The 19,133-nt window shown below is 64.5% G+C and overlaps 3 protein-coding genes across 4 annotated transcripts; all 3 read right to left on the reverse strand.

Annotated features, from left to right (window-relative positions):
- Nucleotides 1-4: 4 nt before the first annotated feature.
- Nucleotides 5-5,648, reverse strand: CYC1 (cytochrome c1). The gene is made up of 7 exons (XM_090040903.1): nucleotides 5,462-5,648; nucleotides 2,047-2,240; nucleotides 1,836-1,962; nucleotides 1,522-1,679; nucleotides 1,228-1,388; nucleotides 729-829; nucleotides 5-590 (listed from the first exon to the last, which is right to left on the reverse strand). The coding sequence occupies exons 1-7, from the start codon at nucleotides 5,552-5,554 to the stop codon at nucleotides 486-488; spliced, it is 939 nt and encodes a 312-aa protein (XP_089897029.1). The 5' UTR covers nucleotides 5,555-5,648; the 3' UTR covers nucleotides 5-485.
- A 294-nt stretch (nucleotides 5,649-5,942) lies between these two features.
- Nucleotides 5,943-15,779, reverse strand: GPAA1 (glycosylphosphatidylinositol anchor attachment 1). Of its 2 annotated transcripts, none has more exons than XM_090040895.1 (13): nucleotides 15,696-15,779; nucleotides 12,557-12,667; nucleotides 12,093-12,272; nucleotides 10,886-10,997; nucleotides 10,333-10,480; nucleotides 9,785-9,886; nucleotides 9,425-9,621; nucleotides 9,085-9,281; nucleotides 8,638-8,791; nucleotides 8,238-8,333; nucleotides 7,500-7,696; nucleotides 6,927-7,097; nucleotides 5,943-6,587 (listed from the first exon to the last, which is right to left on the reverse strand). In XM_090040895.1, the coding sequence occupies exons 2-13, from the start codon at nucleotides 12,628-12,630 to the stop codon at nucleotides 6,344-6,346; spliced, it is 1,872 nt and encodes a 623-aa protein (XP_089897021.1). In that variant the 5' UTR covers nucleotides 12,631-12,667; nucleotides 15,696-15,779; the 3' UTR covers nucleotides 5,943-6,343. The 2 variants fall into 2 exon arrangements, with proteins under 2 accessions (XP_089897021.1, XP_089897020.1); XM_090040894.1 differs by lacking the exon at nucleotides 15,696-15,779 and adding an exon at nucleotides 15,600-15,621.
- A 414-nt stretch (nucleotides 15,780-16,193) lies between these two features.
- On the reverse strand, nucleotides 16,194-19,121 carry EXOSC4 (exosome component 4). Its single transcript, XM_090040905.1, has 3 exons — nucleotides 18,906-19,121; nucleotides 17,047-17,253; nucleotides 16,194-16,920 (listed from the first exon to the last, which is right to left on the reverse strand). The coding sequence occupies exons 1-3, from the start codon at nucleotides 19,074-19,076 to the stop codon at nucleotides 16,561-16,563; spliced, it is 738 nt and encodes a 245-aa protein (XP_089897031.1). The 5' UTR covers nucleotides 19,077-19,121; the 3' UTR covers nucleotides 16,194-16,560.
- Nucleotides 19,122-19,133: the final 12 nt, after the last annotated feature.

A 19,133-nucleotide genomic window follows, 5' to 3' on the forward strand; every position in this document is an offset into this window, starting at 1 on the left:
CTACTGGAATTAGCCATTTAATGAGTGCACCACGCAGTACAATACAGCACGGCACAGCACAGTCAGACCAGACCCTGCAGGCTGAGCCCTCCCCGGGAAGGTGGCTGGGGCAGCAGGGCACACCCCCTCCCCCTTATGTATACAGCTGGCAAGAGCAAGGCTCCCAACCCACCACACTGGAGGCAGTCAGGTGGAGGTGAGGAGCCCTGCAGCCTGGCTGGACGGCAGGGGAGGGCTGAGGCACGTGCAAACGCTCCCCCCATGCGGTTCAGCACCGGTCTCCCTGCCCCAAGCCACATGAAGAGACAGCAGCTCCACACCGTGGACCCAGAGCCCGGGCCAGGCCAGCGGTGAGGGGCTGCGTCTTGGGAGGGGAGGACATTCTTAAATAACGGCTGCTGCAGCAGCGAGGAGCAGGCGCCCGCCAGGCCAGCCAGCTGTGCAGACTTTGCAGCATGGGCCTGGCTGTGGGGCCCCGCCAGGCCTCACTTGCGGGGCCGGTACACCAGCTTCCTGCTCTTCAGCACAGTCCACTTGTGGCGCTTTATGAAGTAGATAAAGGGCAGCAGGAACCCACTGAGTAGCAGCATCTGGGAAAGAACAAGGGAGGACTTGGGCAGACAGAGACCCCCAGCTCTGCAGCATGGTGCCCACCCCCGCACACCCAGACTGGGGTTGAGCTGCCCACCCCAGGGCCCCTCCCTCCCGCCTGAGTCCACAGCCCTCACCTTCATGCCCATGAGCTTGCGGTGGTCATGCTCAGGCTCTGCAGCCCACCTCAGGAACGTGCATACATCCTTTGCGATTTGGGACATGGTTGCTGGGGTCCCTGGGAAGAGCAGAGTCAGTCAGGCGGTGCCGCACCACCACTCGCTGCCAGGTGGGATGGGACAGGACGGGATGGGGAGCACTTCTGTGTCCTGAGCTACCTGCCACAGCTGTGCGCTCTGCAGAGGCCTCGAGACCTCCTTCCCCAGGCGGTGTTGCTAGTGCCCAGGCCTTCCAAAGGAGCGCTTAGTACCCAGGGCCTTGCAGCACATAGTTCCCTGCACCTCCCACCTCGCTCCGGTGTTGGCTGTGATTGGGGAGGTTGAAGGCAGCTATCCACCACACTTGGCTCATCTCTTCGTGGTGGGGGCCCACATGCAGCCTAGGCCTGGGGTTTCCAGCACCGAGTTGGCTGCAAGGACAGTGCCTGCCAGACCTGCAGCCCCGAGTGCTTCTTACCATCATCGAACTCCAGGATCTCGTTGTAGATGGGTGGTGCCATGGAGATGGTCTGGCCCGGGAAGTAGGGGTTGAAGTACAGCCCCTCCCTGAGGTTCACCCCGGCAGGCGGGTCGCAATAGCCAGTGAGGAGGGAGAATACGTAGTCCTCACCACTATGCCTGCAACACAAGCACTAGGTGAGATGATGGAGCCCCCTGGCCCCAAGCCACAGCTGCCCCGGGGTGTGTGTGGGGAGGGTGTAGTTCTGGGGAGCCTGACTCGACCCCCTGCCCCCCGCCCAGGGCGCCGTACCTGGCAAAGACGATGTAGCTGAGGTCTGGGGGCAGTGCCCCATTGTTGGCTGCCCGCGCTGCCTCAGGGTTGGGGTAGGGCTTGGGGAAGTAATCTGAGAGCTTGCCAGGGCGCATGAACATCTCCCCTTCCTCATTGGGGCCATCCTGCACCTCTATCTGCCAGGGGGGAGTGAGAGTCTTTAGCCGGGACTCTCAGTAGGGCCGGGGGGGTGGGGAAGCCACACACCCCAGGCCCCGATCCCAGGGCCACGTGGCCCAGCCCTGCTTGTGGCAGCCAGTCTCCGGGCTCCCTGTGGATAAGCAGACACTCACCTCACTGGCCAGGGCCTTGGCTTCGGCCTCCGTGTGGGAGACGCCGACAAGGTGGCGGAAGGCCAAGTACTCCAAGCTGTGGCAGGCTGAGCACACCTGCCTGTACACCTGGTAGCCACGCCGGACGCTAGAGAGGAGCAGGGAGGTGAGCCGGCAGCAACCCTGGCCTGGCCCTCAGGCCTCCCGGCCCAGCAGCCCCTGCCCCACGCACCTGCCATGGTCCAGGGAGGACAGGAAGCCCAAGTGGCTCCAGGGGTAGGAGGGAGGATGCAGCTCCAGTTCGGTGGCATTCACTGCCCTGTGCAGAGCCAGTGCAATCCCAGCCCCGCTCGCTGCCAGCACTCCCAGTGCAGACAGGGCCACCTTCCTGCCACGGGACAGGCTCGAGAATGACGACATGTTGGCCTGCAACACAAAGGGCAGAGGTAGCAGGGACCCTGTGCCCTGCCCAGGCCAGCCCAGCCCCCTGCCATGTGCCCCACCTCTCGCCAGGCCGCAGGGCTCCTGGGCCAGAGCAAGACTCAATTCTAGTCCGACCGCATCAGATGTCCACACCCAGCCACTGGCTCTGGGCTGGCTTCCCTGCTGCACCAGGAAACCCTTTAGCGCTGGGTGCAGTCTTCCTGACAGGCACAAGGCCCTGTAATCCAGGCACCTGTGCAGGCTGCTCTCTCCCGAGGAGGTGGAGTCTGGAGGCTCTTGCCTCGGGCAGTTCTCCGACCCCTGCACGTGGCACTGAAAGATGGGGGCAAGGGTGGAGGAGCCTTCAGGAGCATTGAACGCACAGCGAGGCTGAAGCAGAACTGGACGTGATGCCCCGTCAACAGAGGCAGCGTTGCTACCTCACGCCCAGCCCCTGCTCCTGCATCCACAGAGCACGAAAATCTCAGCATGGCATGGCCCCGTCTTCACCACCCTGCCTGAGCCCCGGTCTTCCTGGGGACAGAGCCCTAGGACCTGCAGAGCCCTGGTTGTGTTGGGGGTATTGCCCAAACAGGCCCAGCTCCCCTGGCAAGCCAGGTCTCTGTGTGACTGCCCTGTTATTCACCTGCAGCATCTCCCTACTTGCCTGCACCCACTGACAAGGGGCTGCTGCACTCAATATAAAGCCTGAGGAACCTGGCTAGACCCTCCCCTCCCCCCCATGCCAGCCCAATTCAAACAGGGCTGTGTGTCAGCAAACTGGGTCTTGGTCCAGTTAACAGGGACTCGGTCATCATCGTGCCTACACGGGACACCACATGGTGCTGAGCAGATCATGATGTGGATGTCTCAGCCCACCCATCTGCGGTGGCCTTCGTCGTGGCTCCCCCGGAGAAGGGAACTGGGTTTGACGAGCCCAGCGAGGACAAAGGCAGGCGAGCGATGACCCTGGCAAGGAAGGTGGCAGCGTGTGGCATTCAGAGCTGGGATGGGCAGGTCCACGCCCCCCCCCACACAGACACCATCACTAGCGCTAGCCCATGCGGCTACTCTACGCACAGCTCAGGAGCAGGCACGGCACAGTCACCAGGGCAGGAAGCTCTAGGTAGTCCCCACCTGGCCAAACCTCGGTTCTTCTCCATGGGAGCTGCGCTCCTGCCTCCAGCCCCCTGGGAATCCGAGCTCCCTCAAAGACAAAGAGCAAGAAGCCGGGGCAGAGCTGTGTGCTGCAGCCCTGGGGGTGTGACGAGCAGCATTTGCTGCCTGTGATGCATGGATTGGGGCTACTCTGGTGCAACCCCGGGAAAGGGAGGTCTCTGCTGCCACAAGAGCAGTGCTGGCACCGAGGGCGCTCCACCTGTGGCAAGGGGTAAGCGGCAGCCACTTATGCCTCCAGGACCTAGCTCCTGCGGTAGATAAATTCATCCTGCCCAGTTAATTCCTACAGCGAGCTTGCAGGGAGCAGCCAGCAACACCCCCTCAAATGCCTTCACATGCAACAGGCCAAGATCCAGCCCACGGCCTCGAGGTGTGCTGGGACCCAGATGTCTGCAAGCTGCGATGCCACCCACTCACCCAGAGCCACAGGAGGCACCTGGGCTGAAGGTGGCTGTAGCTGGCAGCTCCTCACCCTGCAGGCTGGGCACTGCCAGCAAGCCCTGGCCACACCCTCATAGTGAAGGGTGTGTACCTAGGAAGCGCCTCTTCCAATTGCCTTCGCTGGCACCTGGTGCAGAATAAAGCCACAGGCAACTTGCAAGGAGTGGCAGCCACCGAGCACAGCCATGAGAAGCCAGAGGGACGGGAGCACCTCACATCTACCGCCGCAGACCCAAGGTCACCATGCTGCGATCCTGGGAGGACCAGGCTGGTGGCCAAGCCTGGGAGCACACAGAGAAGCGATGGGACCGAAGTAGAGATGTTTGCGGCAAGACTGAAAGTTTCTGTCTCCCTCGGGCACGAGAGGGAGACGCCTCCTCCCAGCTGCAGATGGGTGGCCGTGCTGGAGAAACTGTCTACGCTTTTTGGAGGGGGGAGAATAAGGACAACAAATGCCGAACTATGCCACACAGCTGCTGCCCATCAGAGCTGAATCCCCAGCTTAGGCAGGCTCCAAGGGGGCCAGGTCGCGGCTTCCACCCTTGCCTGTGCCTCAAGGAGAGACACCACCAAACTCCGATGCCTCGGCTGTCCCCACCACTCACCCAACAGGGACACAGCTGGAAGGCAGAAGCATTTCACCTCCCCATTGGCTTCTACCCGGGGGCTTGTCTTCCCCTGGGGCAAGGGCAATGCCTCTAGTATGGCATTTCCTGGACTTATGTTAGCAGAGTCCCAGACAAGAAGGGATGAAGGGACCCTCAGGAGGTCACATCTAGTCCAAGCAGGACCAGCCCCAGTGCATCAACCCAGACAAAACTGTGTCCAGCCAGGTCTTAAAAAACCTCCAAGGATAGAGACTCCACCACCTTTCTGGGTAACCTGCCCCAGTGCTTCACCACCCTCCTTGCGAGAGAGTTTTTCCTAGTGTCCAACCTCCACTTCCCTTGCTGCAACGTGAGCCCATTGCTCCTTGTCCTGTCTGCCCCCACTGAGACCAGTCCAGCTCCATCCTCTTTGCAGCCCCCCGGCAGGGGGGTGACGGCTGCTGTTCAATCCCCCTCAGTCTCCTGTTCTCCAGGCTAAATCAGCCCAGCCCAGCCTCTCCTCACCAGTCCTGTCCCCCAGCCCCACAACCATTTCCATTCCCTTCCACTGCACTCTTTCCAACATGTCCACATCCTTTCTGTAGTGGGGCCCACAGCTGGACACAGGACTCCAGATGTGGCCTCCCCAGTGCTGAATAGAGGGGAAGAATTGCTGTCCCTGATATGCAGGCAATGCTCCTGCCGATGCAGCCCAGGATGCCGGTAGCCTTCTTGGCACCAAGGGCACACTGCTGGCTCCTGTCCAGCTTCTTGTCCCGTCCCCCCAGGGCCTTTTCTGCAGAGCTGCGCCCACCCCGTCACCCCCGCCTGCACCGGTGCGTGGGATCGCTCCCTCCCGGGCGCAGAACTCTGCTCTTCCCCCCGTGGACGCTCCTGACAAGCTCGTCCCCGACCCCCGGGTGCCCAGTGCCGGCCCGGGTCAAGGGCGGGGCGCAGTGACCTTCACGCGGGTGCGCGCGGGGGGCGGGCAGGGAGGGGCGGCGCGGCGGCGCTCACCTGTGGGGGCCGCAGGCGGGGCGCGGCCGGCGGCGGCAGAAGGAGGCCGCGGGGCCGCTGCACCAGGCGCCGCACCGCCGAGACGGCCGCCATCTTGGAGAGGAGCCGCGCTCCGCCTGATTCCGCGACGGCGTCCGCAAGGGGACAACCGGAAGTCAGCCGCACCGGAGGTCGAACGAGGAGGACGCGAGACCCGGCCTACAGGCGGGGCGTCACAGGTCACGACCCAGCCGGAAGTACTTTGGCGCCACTTGGTAGCACCCACATTCGAGTCCGGAAAGGTGCCAGGGCGTTGCCACCTTCCCCGGGAGCCCACATCCGGGTCACGAGCGCGACCCGAAAGTAGCCGCGGACCACGTAGTTCAGAACAAATCCGAGCCCCTCGCAGCGCGGGGGCGGCCCCCCCTGCCCCGCAGCACACACGGGCGGCAATCCTTGGGCTTTATTACAAAAGCTAGTGCCCACCCCACCCCCACCCCGCAAGGCAAGGCCTGGCCGGGGGCCATGCCCGAAGGCCCTTGCAAGCAGCCTGGTGCCATCCCAGCCCCTGCCCCAGCTTGGCGGTAGCCCGTCCCCCGCCTGCTCTGTCCCCGCAGTAGGAGCAGACCCCTGGGGAGAAGTGGAGCCAGGCGCTCTGGGCCCAGGGGTGCAGCCAGTTTTCCTTCCCCCAGGAGGCATCGGCCCCACATCAGTCACGGAGCACAGCACAGCGCGAGTGTCCGTAGGTCCCAACGCTGTGTGAAGGCCCCTCGCCCAGGAAAGCAGCCGTCTAGAGTGTGCGGGCAGGCCCCGGGGAGAGCAGGCAGCGGTGCTGGCCGGCGGGGCAGCAGAGGTGGTTTCCTGCCCAACCCTGGAGCCGCAGCACTAGGCCGAGCATCCCGACTACTTCCAGAACAGCACATTCCAGAGCAGCAGCCAGCAGGGGTAGACGAAGATGGCGATGAAGGGGAACACGATGGAGCCGTAGAGGTAGTGGTCCAGGACGCCCTCAGCCACTGCCTGCAGGAAGAGCTGCCAGCACTCCAGCAGCGAGACCGGGTACTCGATCAGCTCCTGGTACAGGAAGATGCTGAGCAGGAGGGTGGCGGCTGGCGTGACCAGCACCAGCAGCACCGCGTACACGTACCTGGAAAGAGAGGCCACGAGGGCTCAGAGGGGGCGGGGGGCTGCAGGACAGCCCCTGGGATGGGACAGGAGGGGCTGGCGTCGCCCCTGCCCCACCCTCACCCAAGCAGGATGGAGCCAGTATTTTCCCAGCAGCCCCTGCTTTGTGCCAGGCTGCGTGTGCAGCCCCGCCCTGGCATGGGGCTGGCTCTCAGCTCTTGGGGGATTTGCCCACACGCCTGGCTGTGCCCAAGGCAGGACCCTGAGTCACCGGCACAAGGCCCCAGCAGATGGGACCAGCTGGGTGCCCCCACTGCACACGGGGGGCTGTCTACCCCACCCCCGGACTCGCCACACTTACTTGGGCCCCACAGGCTGGATGATGGCGGCGACAGGCACCATGGTGATGGCCAGCAGGAAGCCCAGCGAGAAGTTGATTAGGGCGATGCAGCCCAGCTGCATGGCCAGGTACAGCAGGGAGAGCAGCTTCAGCGTCATCCAGCCCCGGTCACTCCCAGAGCCCATCAGCACCCTGCCAGGCAAGGACCACCATCAGCTCCCTTGGGCATGGCCCCGCAGCCCCCTGGCCAGGCTGAGAGCACTGCATGGCACAACATGGCACAGCACCCCTATGGCTTCCCCTAGAGCAGGGGTAGGGCTGAAGCAGTTACCAGCCTCCCTGTGGCTACAGCTCCCACCCTGCTGCCCGCAGCACCTCCAGCTGCAGGCAGCCAGGGCTGCAGAGTGGGATGTACCCCCATCAGCGTACCTACCCTGCCCCCAAGAGTGCCTCTGGCTGGTGCAGTGAGGGGCAATGCTCTGGACAGGGGGTGGGAAGAAGCCGTTGCTGGGTGGGTGCTGCAGCGGTACCTCCTTCCCACCCTGGAACCTGCATGCATGGTGCACCCCAGGCCACCCCTTCCCCACCAGGCACCTGTGGGTGTTGTGGGGCAGTGCCAGGCCAGCCACGTAGATGGCAATGACGGTGAGCACCACGGCTTCTGACTCGGAGACGGGGAAGTGCTGCGTGGCCACGTGCTGGCCCAGCACAGGCAGGAAGTAGAGGACGAGGCCCGTGGCATGGCAGATGAGCAGGGGAGGCACCAGAGTGAGCAGACCGGGCCGGGACTCCTGTAGGGAGGGCAGGGGCAGATCCTGATCAGGGGATACATGCACCGTCCCAAGGCCCAGAGGTGACCAGGCCTACCCCCAAGGAGTCTCTGGCCTGGGGCAGAGAAGAGACACCCCAGACATCTCCCTTCCCCAGATGAGACTAATATGGGGCCAGGGATGCAGAGCAAGGAACCCAGAGATGACCAGTAGGGCATGCAGGTAGGGGGTCACACACGGAGGAAAGGCAGCCCCAGGGCTTGGGCCCTGGCATGGGATGCAGGAAGTGTGGCTGAGACCCTGCTGGACATGTTGTGTCCCCGTCCCTCTCTGACCTCAGTGCTGGCCTGGCCCAGCCTGCACACTGGGGAGAAGAGGCCTGGCCTGGGAGCGGGTGAGGGAAGCAGTGAGGAGGGGAGGGAGGCACTGCGTGGCCCACAGCCCTGTCAGGGCCATGAGGGAGCTGTAGGGAAGGGGAAGCAGTCACCAGTCTGGGGAGCTCCAGGCTGGCTGAATGGGCCTGGGGGCTCTGGGCCTGTCCTGCCATGGCTGTGCCCCTCACCTCCATAGCTGTGTGTGAGGCCCCCTGGTCGCCGTCACAAAGCTGCTCATCGGGGCCCATATCGCATTTACTCAGCTTCATCCACAGGTCGAGGGCGTACAGCCAGAGTTAAGGGAGCTACCAGGCCCCAGCCTTGTGCCCCTGAGCCTCCCCCCACGGGAGCCCAGGCCCCCTCGTGGTGACCCCCATCCAGCTCTGGGCCGGGCTCTGGGCAACTGCTGGGAAAGGTGCCAGCCCTGGCTTGGTCCCCAGCCAGCAGCTCTCAGGCACCCTAGGTTGGAGCAGGGCAGCAGAGCCTAGCCATGTTTCTGACCCCCACAGCCCCAGGTGGGGCTGGGTCCCCCCAGCCAGGGGCCCTCCCATTTCCTCCCTCCAGCTGCTGCCCCTGCAGAAAAGATATCTTGAGGACGAGGATAAGGATGAGGAAGCCGAAGGCCGGCATGTAGATGCCGATGGAGACGAAGCGGGACAGCGATGGCAGCAGGTAGAAGAAGTAGGACTGGTGCAAACGCTCCAGCAGGTTGTTCAGCTTCCGGAACATCCCCTCCAGGGTCCTGTGGGGGCAGAGGCAGGGACACGGCCATGGCCACAGCACCGATCCCAGGCCCAGGCACGGCCCCAAGGCCAGAGTGGGATAGCAGCTCAGCCATGCTCGCTGACTGAGGCCACTTACCCCACGCTCCCCAAGGCCAGATGAGTCACCCAGAGCTCAGCTCTGCCAAGAACCGTCTCAGTCAGCTCCCCCACCCCTGGGTTCCCCTGCACCCCAGCTCTGTGATGCCCCCAGCACCACCTCTACCCCAGCCCCAGCTCCCCATGCAGAAGTGCCCCTTGGCCCTGCACTCACTTGCCCACAGTGCTCATGTCGTACTTGTACTGCCGAAAGCTGTTGATGCCACGCACGGTGATGGCCTCGACATGGTAGCGCAGGAAGAGGCCGTGGTCACCCTGGGGCCGCCCTGAGCCCTGCTTCAGCACCATGAGCAGCAAGGTCTGCAGGCTGTGTACATAGGCCGGCAGCGTGTCCCAGTCCGTGCGCTGCAGCTGTGGGGACGGAGTGGGGAACAGGCCATGAGGCAGCGCCAGGCCCAGCCAGAGGCACTGGCCTTGCAGGGCAGGAGTAGGGGGAGAGCTGAGGCCTGGAGGTAGATGTGAGCTCAGAGCATGACCCCTCCGCCCGGCCTCACCTTGCCCTGGATGGTGCAGAGCAGCCCGTTCTTCTGGCAGAAGGCATAGAAGAGGTTGACCAGGTCCAGGTTGGGCAGCTGCCCGTTGAGACCCTCCACGGCCACATCGAAGCTGGTGATGACGTCGCTGCTCAGCTCCAGTGAGACGGCCGCCTGGATGGCCCCAGCCCGGCCAAGCATCTCCGATGAGTGCACCTCTGTGGGCAGTGCCGCAGCCAGTCAGGGAGCCACCCTGCCCAGACCATGCCCCTTGTCTCAGCCGCAGCCCCCAGGAAGGCAGCAAGTGGCTGCGTGAGAGCTGGGAGGAGGCCAGCAGGGCCTCAGCTTCCGCCACAAGTGCCCGGTGGGCCCACAACTCACCCGTGACGTTGACATCATGGTACGTCTCCAGCCAGGCCTCCATGCCAATCAGGTCGTGCTCGTTCACCAGAAAGATGATGTCCTTTGCCCAGTAAATCTGACCTGCACACACACGACACTGCCAACGTGAGCCAGGGCCAGTCCTGAGGGACTGCGCTGCAGGGGTGGTGCTGGGTCCCGTGGGAAGGGCCAGGGGAAATCAGCCAGGTGGGGGGGAGCCTGGACAGACCTCTGGGCTGCTGGAGCCTCTGTGCTGAGCAGAGACCTCTCCAGGGAGCAGAGCCAGCCTCTGCCCATCTTAGGGTCCCCAGCACAGATGCCAACAGTGGGCTGGGGGCCAGAAGCATCTGACTGGGCCCCAGAGCCAGGCAGCCACAATACGATCCCACAGGCAACACGTCGCTGGGCCCTGGAGCCCTCTTCATCCCAGTCTCCCTGCCGGGGACCCCCCTGAGCAGGCCACAGGAAGCCCTTGCTGGCCACAGAGCAGCATGGACCATGCCCTCCAGCCCCCTGGGAGCCCTCCTCTCACCCCACCACTTGCTCACCTCGAAAGTAGGAGGCCAGCGCCAGCATGAGCCCCACGGCCTGGTTGTTCTGCTGCCCTTCGCTGCAGGGCACGCTCAGCACCAGCGACTCGGTGCTGGCTGCACGTGGTGCCCGCAGGATCCCATACACGTTTGTGCCCTTCACCATCTGTGGGGGAGGCACCAGATGGCTCAGGATGGCAGCTGAACCCGCCCTCCTCCTCCCTCTGCCCTGTCCCTGGGAGAAAGGAGCCTGGGCAGAGCCGAATAGCATGGAGGGCTCTGCCGGGGGGTGGGGGCAGCCAGGCACGAGGGTGGCTCGCAGGCTGGGAGTTTGCCCAGCAGTCGCATTCAGCCCCATGACCAGTCCCTGCTCCCAGGCACTGTCAGCCTAACTGGCCTGCTACAATCACCACACAGCCAGGCCCAGTGATGCCCCAGGGCTTGGGGCTGGCTGTTGCTTGGGGGGGCAGGTGTCTTATCCATCCTCTCATGCCAGCACTGTCCCAGCCCATGCTCAGCACCTGGCTCCAAGCGCCCCAGGGCAGGGGCTGCAGTCCAGCCTGGTACCTACGTATCTCTCGCGTGCCTCGTCGGGGAAGGGCAGGGTGCGGGAGAAGGGCTGCTTGTAGACCTCCAGGCCCAGATTCCACATGGTCTTCTCCAGCCAGGCCACAGGGATGCCCCTGGGAGAGAAGGGGGAGCGTGAGACATTGGACCAGGCGCCCCTTCTCCAGCCAAGTCCCCTTGGCTCAGCAGCTCCTGAGGGCAACACCCCCCAATGCCCAGCTTTGCTAAGGCCCCAGCATGCAGCGCCTCTGAGCCTTGTAGAAAGGAGACAGGACGGTGGTCTTCAAGTGCTTGAAGGGCTGCTGGAAGGAAGAGGGAGGACAGCTTTCTCTTTTGCTATGTGGACCCATGGCTTGAAGTTGCAGCAAAGTCAGTTTAGGTTGGATCTCAGGAAAGACTTTTCACTGTCACAGTGGGGAAGGAGTGGGAGAGATCCAGGGGACGGACGGACACACAACTCTATCACTGGAGGTGTCAAGGATAGGGTGGACACGCACTGGGCAGGGAAGATCTAGGTGAAGCAATGTCTGTGCTCTGCTGTGGGGGTTCCCAGGCTTCTGGGCTTTGCTTCTTGCCCCCTTTCTGCTCCATGTGTCAGGGGGTTTAAACCTCCCCTGGAGGCACTGGGTGTTAGGGATGGGGCTGGGCTGTGCCAATGCTCCTGCTGGCACCAACCCCACAGGGTCCTGGCTGGAGGGTCTTGCCCTCAGGCTCAGCCTCAGGCTGCACTGAGGCAAGAAGGGATTTGCCCTTGCTCAGACTGGTCTGGACAGGGGTGGGGTTTGCCGTCTTCTGCAGTGGAGGCACAGCCTCCGTCTGGGGTCTTGTTCACGTATACTAACAACCTATTACAGAGGCAAGATGTTGGCCACGGCAGCCCCCCAGCTTTCCCTGTGGGAGGGTCAGGGGGTGATGCCTGGTGCTGTGCTGGATGGTGACAGTCTTATGTAGAGCTGGATTTGCCTGGGCTTGTTTGAACAGGGGCCTTGGGCAAGGGGTAGACCAGATGTGGCCTCCACAAGCCCCTTCCTGACCCACGTCTCCGTGGTTCTCTGCTGCACTGGGAGCTGCGCCCTCCGCCTGTCACACCCCTGGGAGCTGCTAGAGCCAGCCCTGCAGACCCCTCCCTGGAGTTCAGCGCAGCCCCTCTGTCTCCAGCCCCCAGCACAGCAGCTGACCCCCAAGGCGCCGCTCCCGCGGTTTGGACTCACCCAGCCTTCTTTTTGTGGCCAGCGAACTCCCGGGCATAAGACAGTGCACGCTCGCCATACACGAACTGCTCCTCCACCATGGTGGAGCCCATGGCGTTCTCCGACATGTAGGTGCGCAGGGTGAAGGGGTGGAAGGCCAAGCCCAGGAACCAGCCCAGCCCAGCGACGTAGCAGAGGATGCTGTGGAGACATGACGTGCATGGGGTGAGGACCCCAGGCAGGTTCCCCTGACCCCCCAGCAAGGGAAGGACTCTGCTAACAAGAGGCCCAGGGATCTGTGCGCATGGGCTACGCTTTCAGCTTCCCCTTGGGAGACATTCAGGGACATCACCTGTCACAATCCTAGCTATGGGGAAACCACTGCTCAGGCCCTGCCAACTGCTGGGCCAAAGGACAGAAGAGGATGGAAGGCCAGGAGGAGCGGGGAGCAACCAGGAGCCCCCTGGTCAGGGCTGCGGACTCACCAGAGCGGCGTGTTGAGGCGCAGGATGAGCTGGGACAGCACCCGCCGGCGGTACGGGTCCGACAGGAGCCCCATGGCAGGGCAGGGCCAGCACACGTCGAGCTCCGGGTCACTGCAGGGAGGACAGTGCAGCAGGTGAAGCACGGCCCCGGCACACCCGGTCCACCCACACGTGGGCCCAGCAACCTCTATCTTGCTGGCACGGCCCCCACCGCCTTGGCGTAACCATGGCAGAAGCCAGGGCTGGGCTTTACACAGGTAAGCATGGGCCAGTGGTGCAATGGATAACATGTCTGACTACAGCTCAGAAGCTTGTAGGTTTGACTCCTGCCTGGCTTGTACTGCCTGCTTTTTCAAGGGGGACAGGCAGAATCTGGAGAGGGTTCAGAGAAGGGCCACTTGTATGATTAGTCGTCTCCGTGAAACACCCTATGAGGGGAGGTTGAGGGATCTGGATCTCTTCAGCCTTCACAAGAGATGTCTGAGGGGATACCTTGTAGCTGCCTATAAGTTCATCAAGGGAGGACAACAGGGAATTGGTGATGCGCTGTTTACCAGAGCGCCCCAGGGAGTAACTACGAATAATGGGCACAAACTAGTGGAAAGTAGATTTAGGTTAGACGTTAGGAATAAACTTTTCACAGTAAGAGTGGCCAGAGCCTGGAATGGGCTTCCAAGAGAGGTGGTGCCGTCAACTAACTTGGAGGTCTTCAAGAGGAGGCTTGACAATCACCTGGCTGGAGCTGTCTGACCTTGGTCCTCATTCCTGCCAGGGGCAGGGGGTTGGACATGATTTCACAGACATTCGGGCTGGAAGGGACCCCGGAGGATCTTCGCGTCCAGCCCCCCGTCCCAGGGGCAGGAAGTCAGCTGGGGTCACAGGATCCCAGCAAGATAAACATCCAAATGTGTCTTGAAGGTGTTCAAAGTAGGTGCTTGAACCACCTCCGGTGGCAGTCTATTCCAAACCTTGGGGGCTCAGACAGTGAAGAAATTCTTCCTTATGTCCAGCCTGAAACGGTTACAGTGGAGTTCGTGACTGTTCGATCTTGTCATCCTTTGGGGTGCTCTGGTGAACAAATGTTCCCCCAGATCCTGGTGAGCACCCCGATAAACTTACAGGTGGCCACCAGGTCACCCCTGAGCCTGCGCTTTTCCAGGCTAAAGAGCCCCATGGCTCTCAGCCTGTCATCGTAAGGTCTGTTTTCCTGGCCTCTGATCATGTGTGTGGCTCTTCTCTGCACTCTCTCCAGCTTCTCCACATCCAAGCCAGCGTTTTGGTCGCTTTACTAGCCACAGCATTGCATTTCAGGCTCATGTTCATCTTGCGGTCAATGCTGCAGGTTTTTCCTCCCAAGGTGGAAAACCTTGCATTTTTCGATGTTAAATACCATCGGGTTCTCATCTGCCCATTCCATAAGCCTGTCAAGATCTGCCTGGATCGCCCTCCTGTCCTCAGGTGTGGATGCTTTACCCCAGAGTTTGGTGTCATTGGCAAACTTAGCCAGTCTACTTCTGATGCCAATGTCCCCATCACTGATGAAGATGTTAAAAAGTAAGGGCCCTAGGACAGAGCCTTGAGGGAACCCACTGGTCACAGCGCACCACGACAATTGACTTCCGTCAACCACCACCTGCTGGGTCCTGCCGCAACGATCCATTGTGGTCTCTTCTGACTCTACAATCTATGAATCTATGAAAAAACGATGCTCAGAGACATGGTGGTGCCTGGCGCAGGGTGCACCCAGCTGCCCATAGTACAGCCAAGCTGGGGATGCTACCCCCCTCCACCTGCATTCAGACTCCTGCCTGCCTGTGGCCTCCTGCTATGCCCATTGCTGTGATGTCTGGGCTCCAGCTGGACGCACAGACCTGGCAAGGGTCCCTCTCACGACTGGGGAAACCCCCGTGGGTGTTAGCTCAGCTCCCGGCTTTCCCTTGCCCCGATTCCAGGGGAGCCCCGAGGAGGCAACAGGCTTTGCTGGGGCCACAGCTTCCTCACTGGTACTAGTCTGGGCCTGGCTGCTTGGACATGGCCAACAGGGTTTCTGAAATGCCTCAAGTGCAAGAGGGAAGCACGTGGACACAGAGGGACGGGCAGGCCACCAGGAAGTAGCAGGAGCCTGCAGAGACAAGATCTGGAAGGCAAAGATAAAGAGCAAGCTGCACCGGCCAAGGCCAGCAAGAAGAGGGTCTATAAGGATGCTGGCCAGAAAAGAAAGGTCAAGAAGCTGTGGGTCCACCGTTAACGAGCCAGGCAGAAGTCTTAGCAGAATGTGGAAAAGGCAGAGCTACTCAACACTTACTCCGCTTCAGTCTTCCCTAATAAACCCAAGCTGACCAGACACCTATGAAGGATTATTTGGCTAAGGAGGGGGCAAGCCGAGGGTGAGATAACAAAAGAGAGGGTCGGAGAGTGCTTGACGGCTGCGAGTGACTTCTAGTGGGCAGGGCCGGGTGAGCGTCCTGGCAGGTCCTGAGGGACAGGGCAGAGGAGATCTCGGGGCCCTGGGCAATGATCGTCATGCCGCGGGGGGACGGGCCAGGTACCAGAGGGCCGGAGAAGGCCCGGCGTAGCGCCCCGCCAGGAAAGGCGAGAAGGACCCGGGGGACTCCTCTCGGCACCCAGGGAGATCTCAGGGAGGCCGTTTGCAGGCATCTGGAGGAGGAACGGCTGGTCACGAGCAGCCGGCAGGGCTTGACGAGACACAAACCGCATCCAACAAACCCGATCTCCTTCTCTGACAGGCCCCTGCTCGGTGGGCGAGGGGACGCTGCGGCAGGGCTTTGCCCAGGTCGCCTACGACCGTCCCGAGCAGACGGGAGACGCGTGGGCTGGAGGAGCTGCGGCGAGGCGGGGACAGTGGCCACGAGCGAGGGGCAGCGGTGGGGGGCGCCCGCCGCGGCGGCACGAGGTGTCGGCCCTGGCGCAGGAACCTCGCGGGTGACACCACGTTCCGGGGCAAGTGAAACCCGGCGCGGACGGGGCGGGGACGGCAGAAGCGGGTGGAACAGCCAGGACGAGTGCCCGGCGCTGCACCCACCGACCGAGCACCCGCCCCTGGAACCCCCGGCGGCGGCAGGACGTGGGGGCTGCACCCCGGGGCGGTGACCCCTGACCCCCGACTCCCCCCGCGCACCTGCCGCCGCTACCGCCGCGCCCAGGACGAGCGGTCGATCCGGCGCCGAGCGCCCGCGCCGCAGACCGAGCAGTCGAGCGCCGAGCGGCCCCGCCCCCCTGCGGCGGGCGGCAGTGCGCATGCGCACGGCTGGCGGCAGGGCCCCTCACCCAGGGGTGCTAGGGCACCAGCCCAGCCTCGCAGGGCGGGAGAGTCCCCCTCTCAGAGCCCCGTGCCCCCCAGGGCAGGGAGGCTTGCACTTGCGCCCCAGGGAGGCGGTGCAGCTTTAGGGATAGGTTCAGGGGTGATGCTAGACCCCCCAGGCACGGCCAGCACCAGGGCACAGCTGGGCTGGTCCAGGCGGGCGTAGCAGGTGCCCGCTCGGCCCAGGTCCTCCCCAGGCTGTGCACAGAGAGGCCGGATCAAGAGGGACCAGCAGCACCCGGGCTAGGTGTCCCCATTTCCCTGCAACCTTCCGGCCTCCCCCACCACGCACAGGAAAGGAGAAACAGCTACGGGTTGCACCAAAATAACACTTTACTCAGAGCTGCTCTTGTCCAAAGCAACACCCGCTCGTACCGGGGGACTGGCCTGGGCTCCCGGCACGGCCTGCACGAACCACAGTAGCCCCCCGCCCAGGGTGCAGGCCCTGCAGGCAGGGACCACCTGCCAAGGCCCAAAACGCAGGCTGTGCCAGAAGGCAGCGGTGGCGCCTGTTGCCCAGCTAGGGGCACCGGGGTCCATCTACACGCAGCAAGGGGACACATCCCAGTGCTGGTACCACGGGTGTCCAGTGCCCCTGGGGTGAGGGAAGGGCCCATGGCCAGGAGGCAGCAGTCAACCCCCGGAGGCAGGTCGGTGCTCCTTCCCCTCCCCGCCCCCGCGCTCACTCCCCCAGCAGCGTGGCGACTTCCCGCACATGGTCGCGCACCACCTGGTCCAGCACCGCGTGCACGGCCCGGCAGGCCGCGGTGGCGGCATCGAGGACACACTCCAGGTGGTCCTCGTGGAGCCGTGCGTTCATCTCCAGCAGCGCGATCTGCTCTGACTTGGGCAGCAAGGCCAGGGCCACTTGCGGCCCCCCGGCTGCCTCCTCCACATAGTTGAGGTCGGCCAGGGCTGTGTCCTCCACGAAGCCGGCTGAGCTGGCGCACACATAGTCCTGCATGGGGATGCCAGCGTCGATGACAGCCAGCGTGGCTGCGTTCACGCAGGCGCAGTAGTTCCCGCCGTCTGCCTGCAGGATCTGGGGGGGGCAGAGCTGGTGAGCGTGGCTGCATGGCGCAGAGCCCGGCCCAGCGAGCCCCTCGCCACGCCGGCCCCCCGCCGGGAAACCTCCCTGCGCCCCGGCCCAGGCAAGGCCTGCGCTCACCTGCACATAGATGTCGATCTGTGACCGGGGATAGAGTTGGGTGAGGATGGCGGCCTCGAAGGTCTGCTTGAGGTGCAGCGTCATCTCGCTGGACTTGCGGTCGCCGTGGGGCCGGCGCTTGCGCTCACCCGTGCTGAAGGTAGCCATGCTGTACTGGCAGTTCACCAGTGCCCGGTCGTGCAGCGCTTTGCTGCGGGAGCCACGCATCTGCGGGGACGACGTGGGCACGGGTTAACCAGGAGCATCAGCCTGGATGGGGGAAGACCCCTCCCCGGGGGGTCTGATGGGGGGCAGGACCCCTGGGACCCTCCCCACCCCAGGGGGGGTCTGATGGGGTGGGGCAGGACCCTCCCCCCTCCCTGGAGTGTGGGACGGGGGCAGGCCCCCTGGGACCCTCCCCACCCGGGGGGTCTGATGGGGGGCAGGACCCCTGGGACCCTCCCCACCCCAGGGGGGGTCTGATGTGGGGGGGCAGGACCCTCCCCCCTCCCTGGAGTGTGGGACAGGGGCAGGCCCCCTGGGACCCTCCCCACCCGGGGGGTCTGATAGGGGGCAGGACCCCTGGGACCCTCCCCACCCCAGGGGGGGTCTGATGGGGGGGGGCAGGACCCTCCCCCCTCCCTGGAGTGTGGGACAGGGGCAGGCCCCCTGGGACCCTCCCTACCCGGGGGGTCTGATGGGGTGGGGCAGGACCCTCCCTGGAGTGTGGGACGGGGGCAGGCCCCCTGGGACCCTCCCCACCCGGGGGGTCTGATGGGGGGCAGGACCCCTGGGACCCTCCCCACCCCAGGGGGGGTCTGATGTGGGGGGGCAGGACCCTCCCCCCTCCCTGGAGTGTGGGACAGGGGCAGGCCCCCTGGGACCCTCCCCACCCGGGGGGTCTGATAGGGGGCAGGACCCCTGGGACCCTCCCCACCCCAGGGGGGGTCTGATGGGGGGGGGCAGGACCCTCCCCCCTCCCTGGAGTGTGGGACAGGGGCAGGCCCCCTGGGACCCTCCCTACCCGGGGGGTCTGATGGGGTGGGGCAGGACCCTCCCTGGAGTGTGGGACGGGGGCAGGCCCCCTGGGACCCTCCCCACCCGGGGGGTCTGATGGGGGGCAGGACCCCTGGGACCCTCCCCACCCCAGGGGGGGTCTGATGTGGGGGGGCAGGACCCTCCCCCCTCCCTGGAGTGTGGGACAGGGGCAGGCCCCCTGGGACCCTCCCCACCCCAGGGGGGGTCTGATGTGGGGGGGCAGGACCCTCCCCCCTCCCTGGAGTGTGGGACAGGGGCAGGCCCCCTGGGACCCTCCCCACCCGGGGGGTCTGATGGGGGGCAGGACCCCTGGGACCCTCCCCACCCCAGGGGGGGTCTGATGGGGGGGGCAGGACCCTCCCCCCTCCCTGGAGTGTGGGACAGGGGCAGGCCCCCTGGGACCCTCCCCACCCGGGGGGTCTGATGGGGGGCAGGACCCCTGGGACCCTCCCCACCCCAGGGGGGGTCTGATGTGGGGGGGCAGGACCCTCCCCCCTCCCTGGAGTGTGGGACAGGGGCAGGCCCCCTGGGACCCTCCCCACCCGGGGGGTCTGATGGGGGGCAGGACCCCTGGGACCCTCCCCACCCCAGGGGGGGTCTGATGGGGGGGGCAGGACCCTCCCTGGAGTGTGGGACAGGGGCAGGCCCCCTGGGACCCTCCCCACCCGGGGGGTCTGATGGGGGGCAGGACCCCTGGGACCCTCCCCACCCCAGGGGGGGTCTGATGGGGGGGGCAGGACCCTCCCCCCTCCCTGGAGTGTGGGACAGGGGCAGGCCCCCTAGGACCCTCCCCACCCGGGGGGTCTGATGGGGGGCAGGACCCCTGTGGGGCCGGGGCCGACCTCGTGCGGGCCGTAGACCACGGCGAGCGCCTTGGTGTTGCCCTGCTCGATGTAGGCCGAGCCGTCGGCCCGCGCGAAGACACCCATGCGGGCGCGCAGCTTGCGCAGCTCCCCGGCGCGCCGCCCGTCCGCGCGGAAGCCCTGCTCCGACAGCAGCTCCAGCCCCGCCATGGCGGCCGGCCTGCCCCGCGCGCGGACTACGCCTCCCGGCCTGCCCCGCGCGCGCGG

This window comes from Crocodylus siamensis, chromosome 3 (assembly GCF_052110815.1).
Source record: "Crocodylus siamensis isolate JL-2025a chromosome 3, ASM5211081v1, whole genome shotgun sequence".
NCBI classification, from domain to species: domain Eukaryota; kingdom Metazoa; phylum Chordata; order Crocodylia; family Crocodylidae; genus Crocodylus; species Crocodylus siamensis.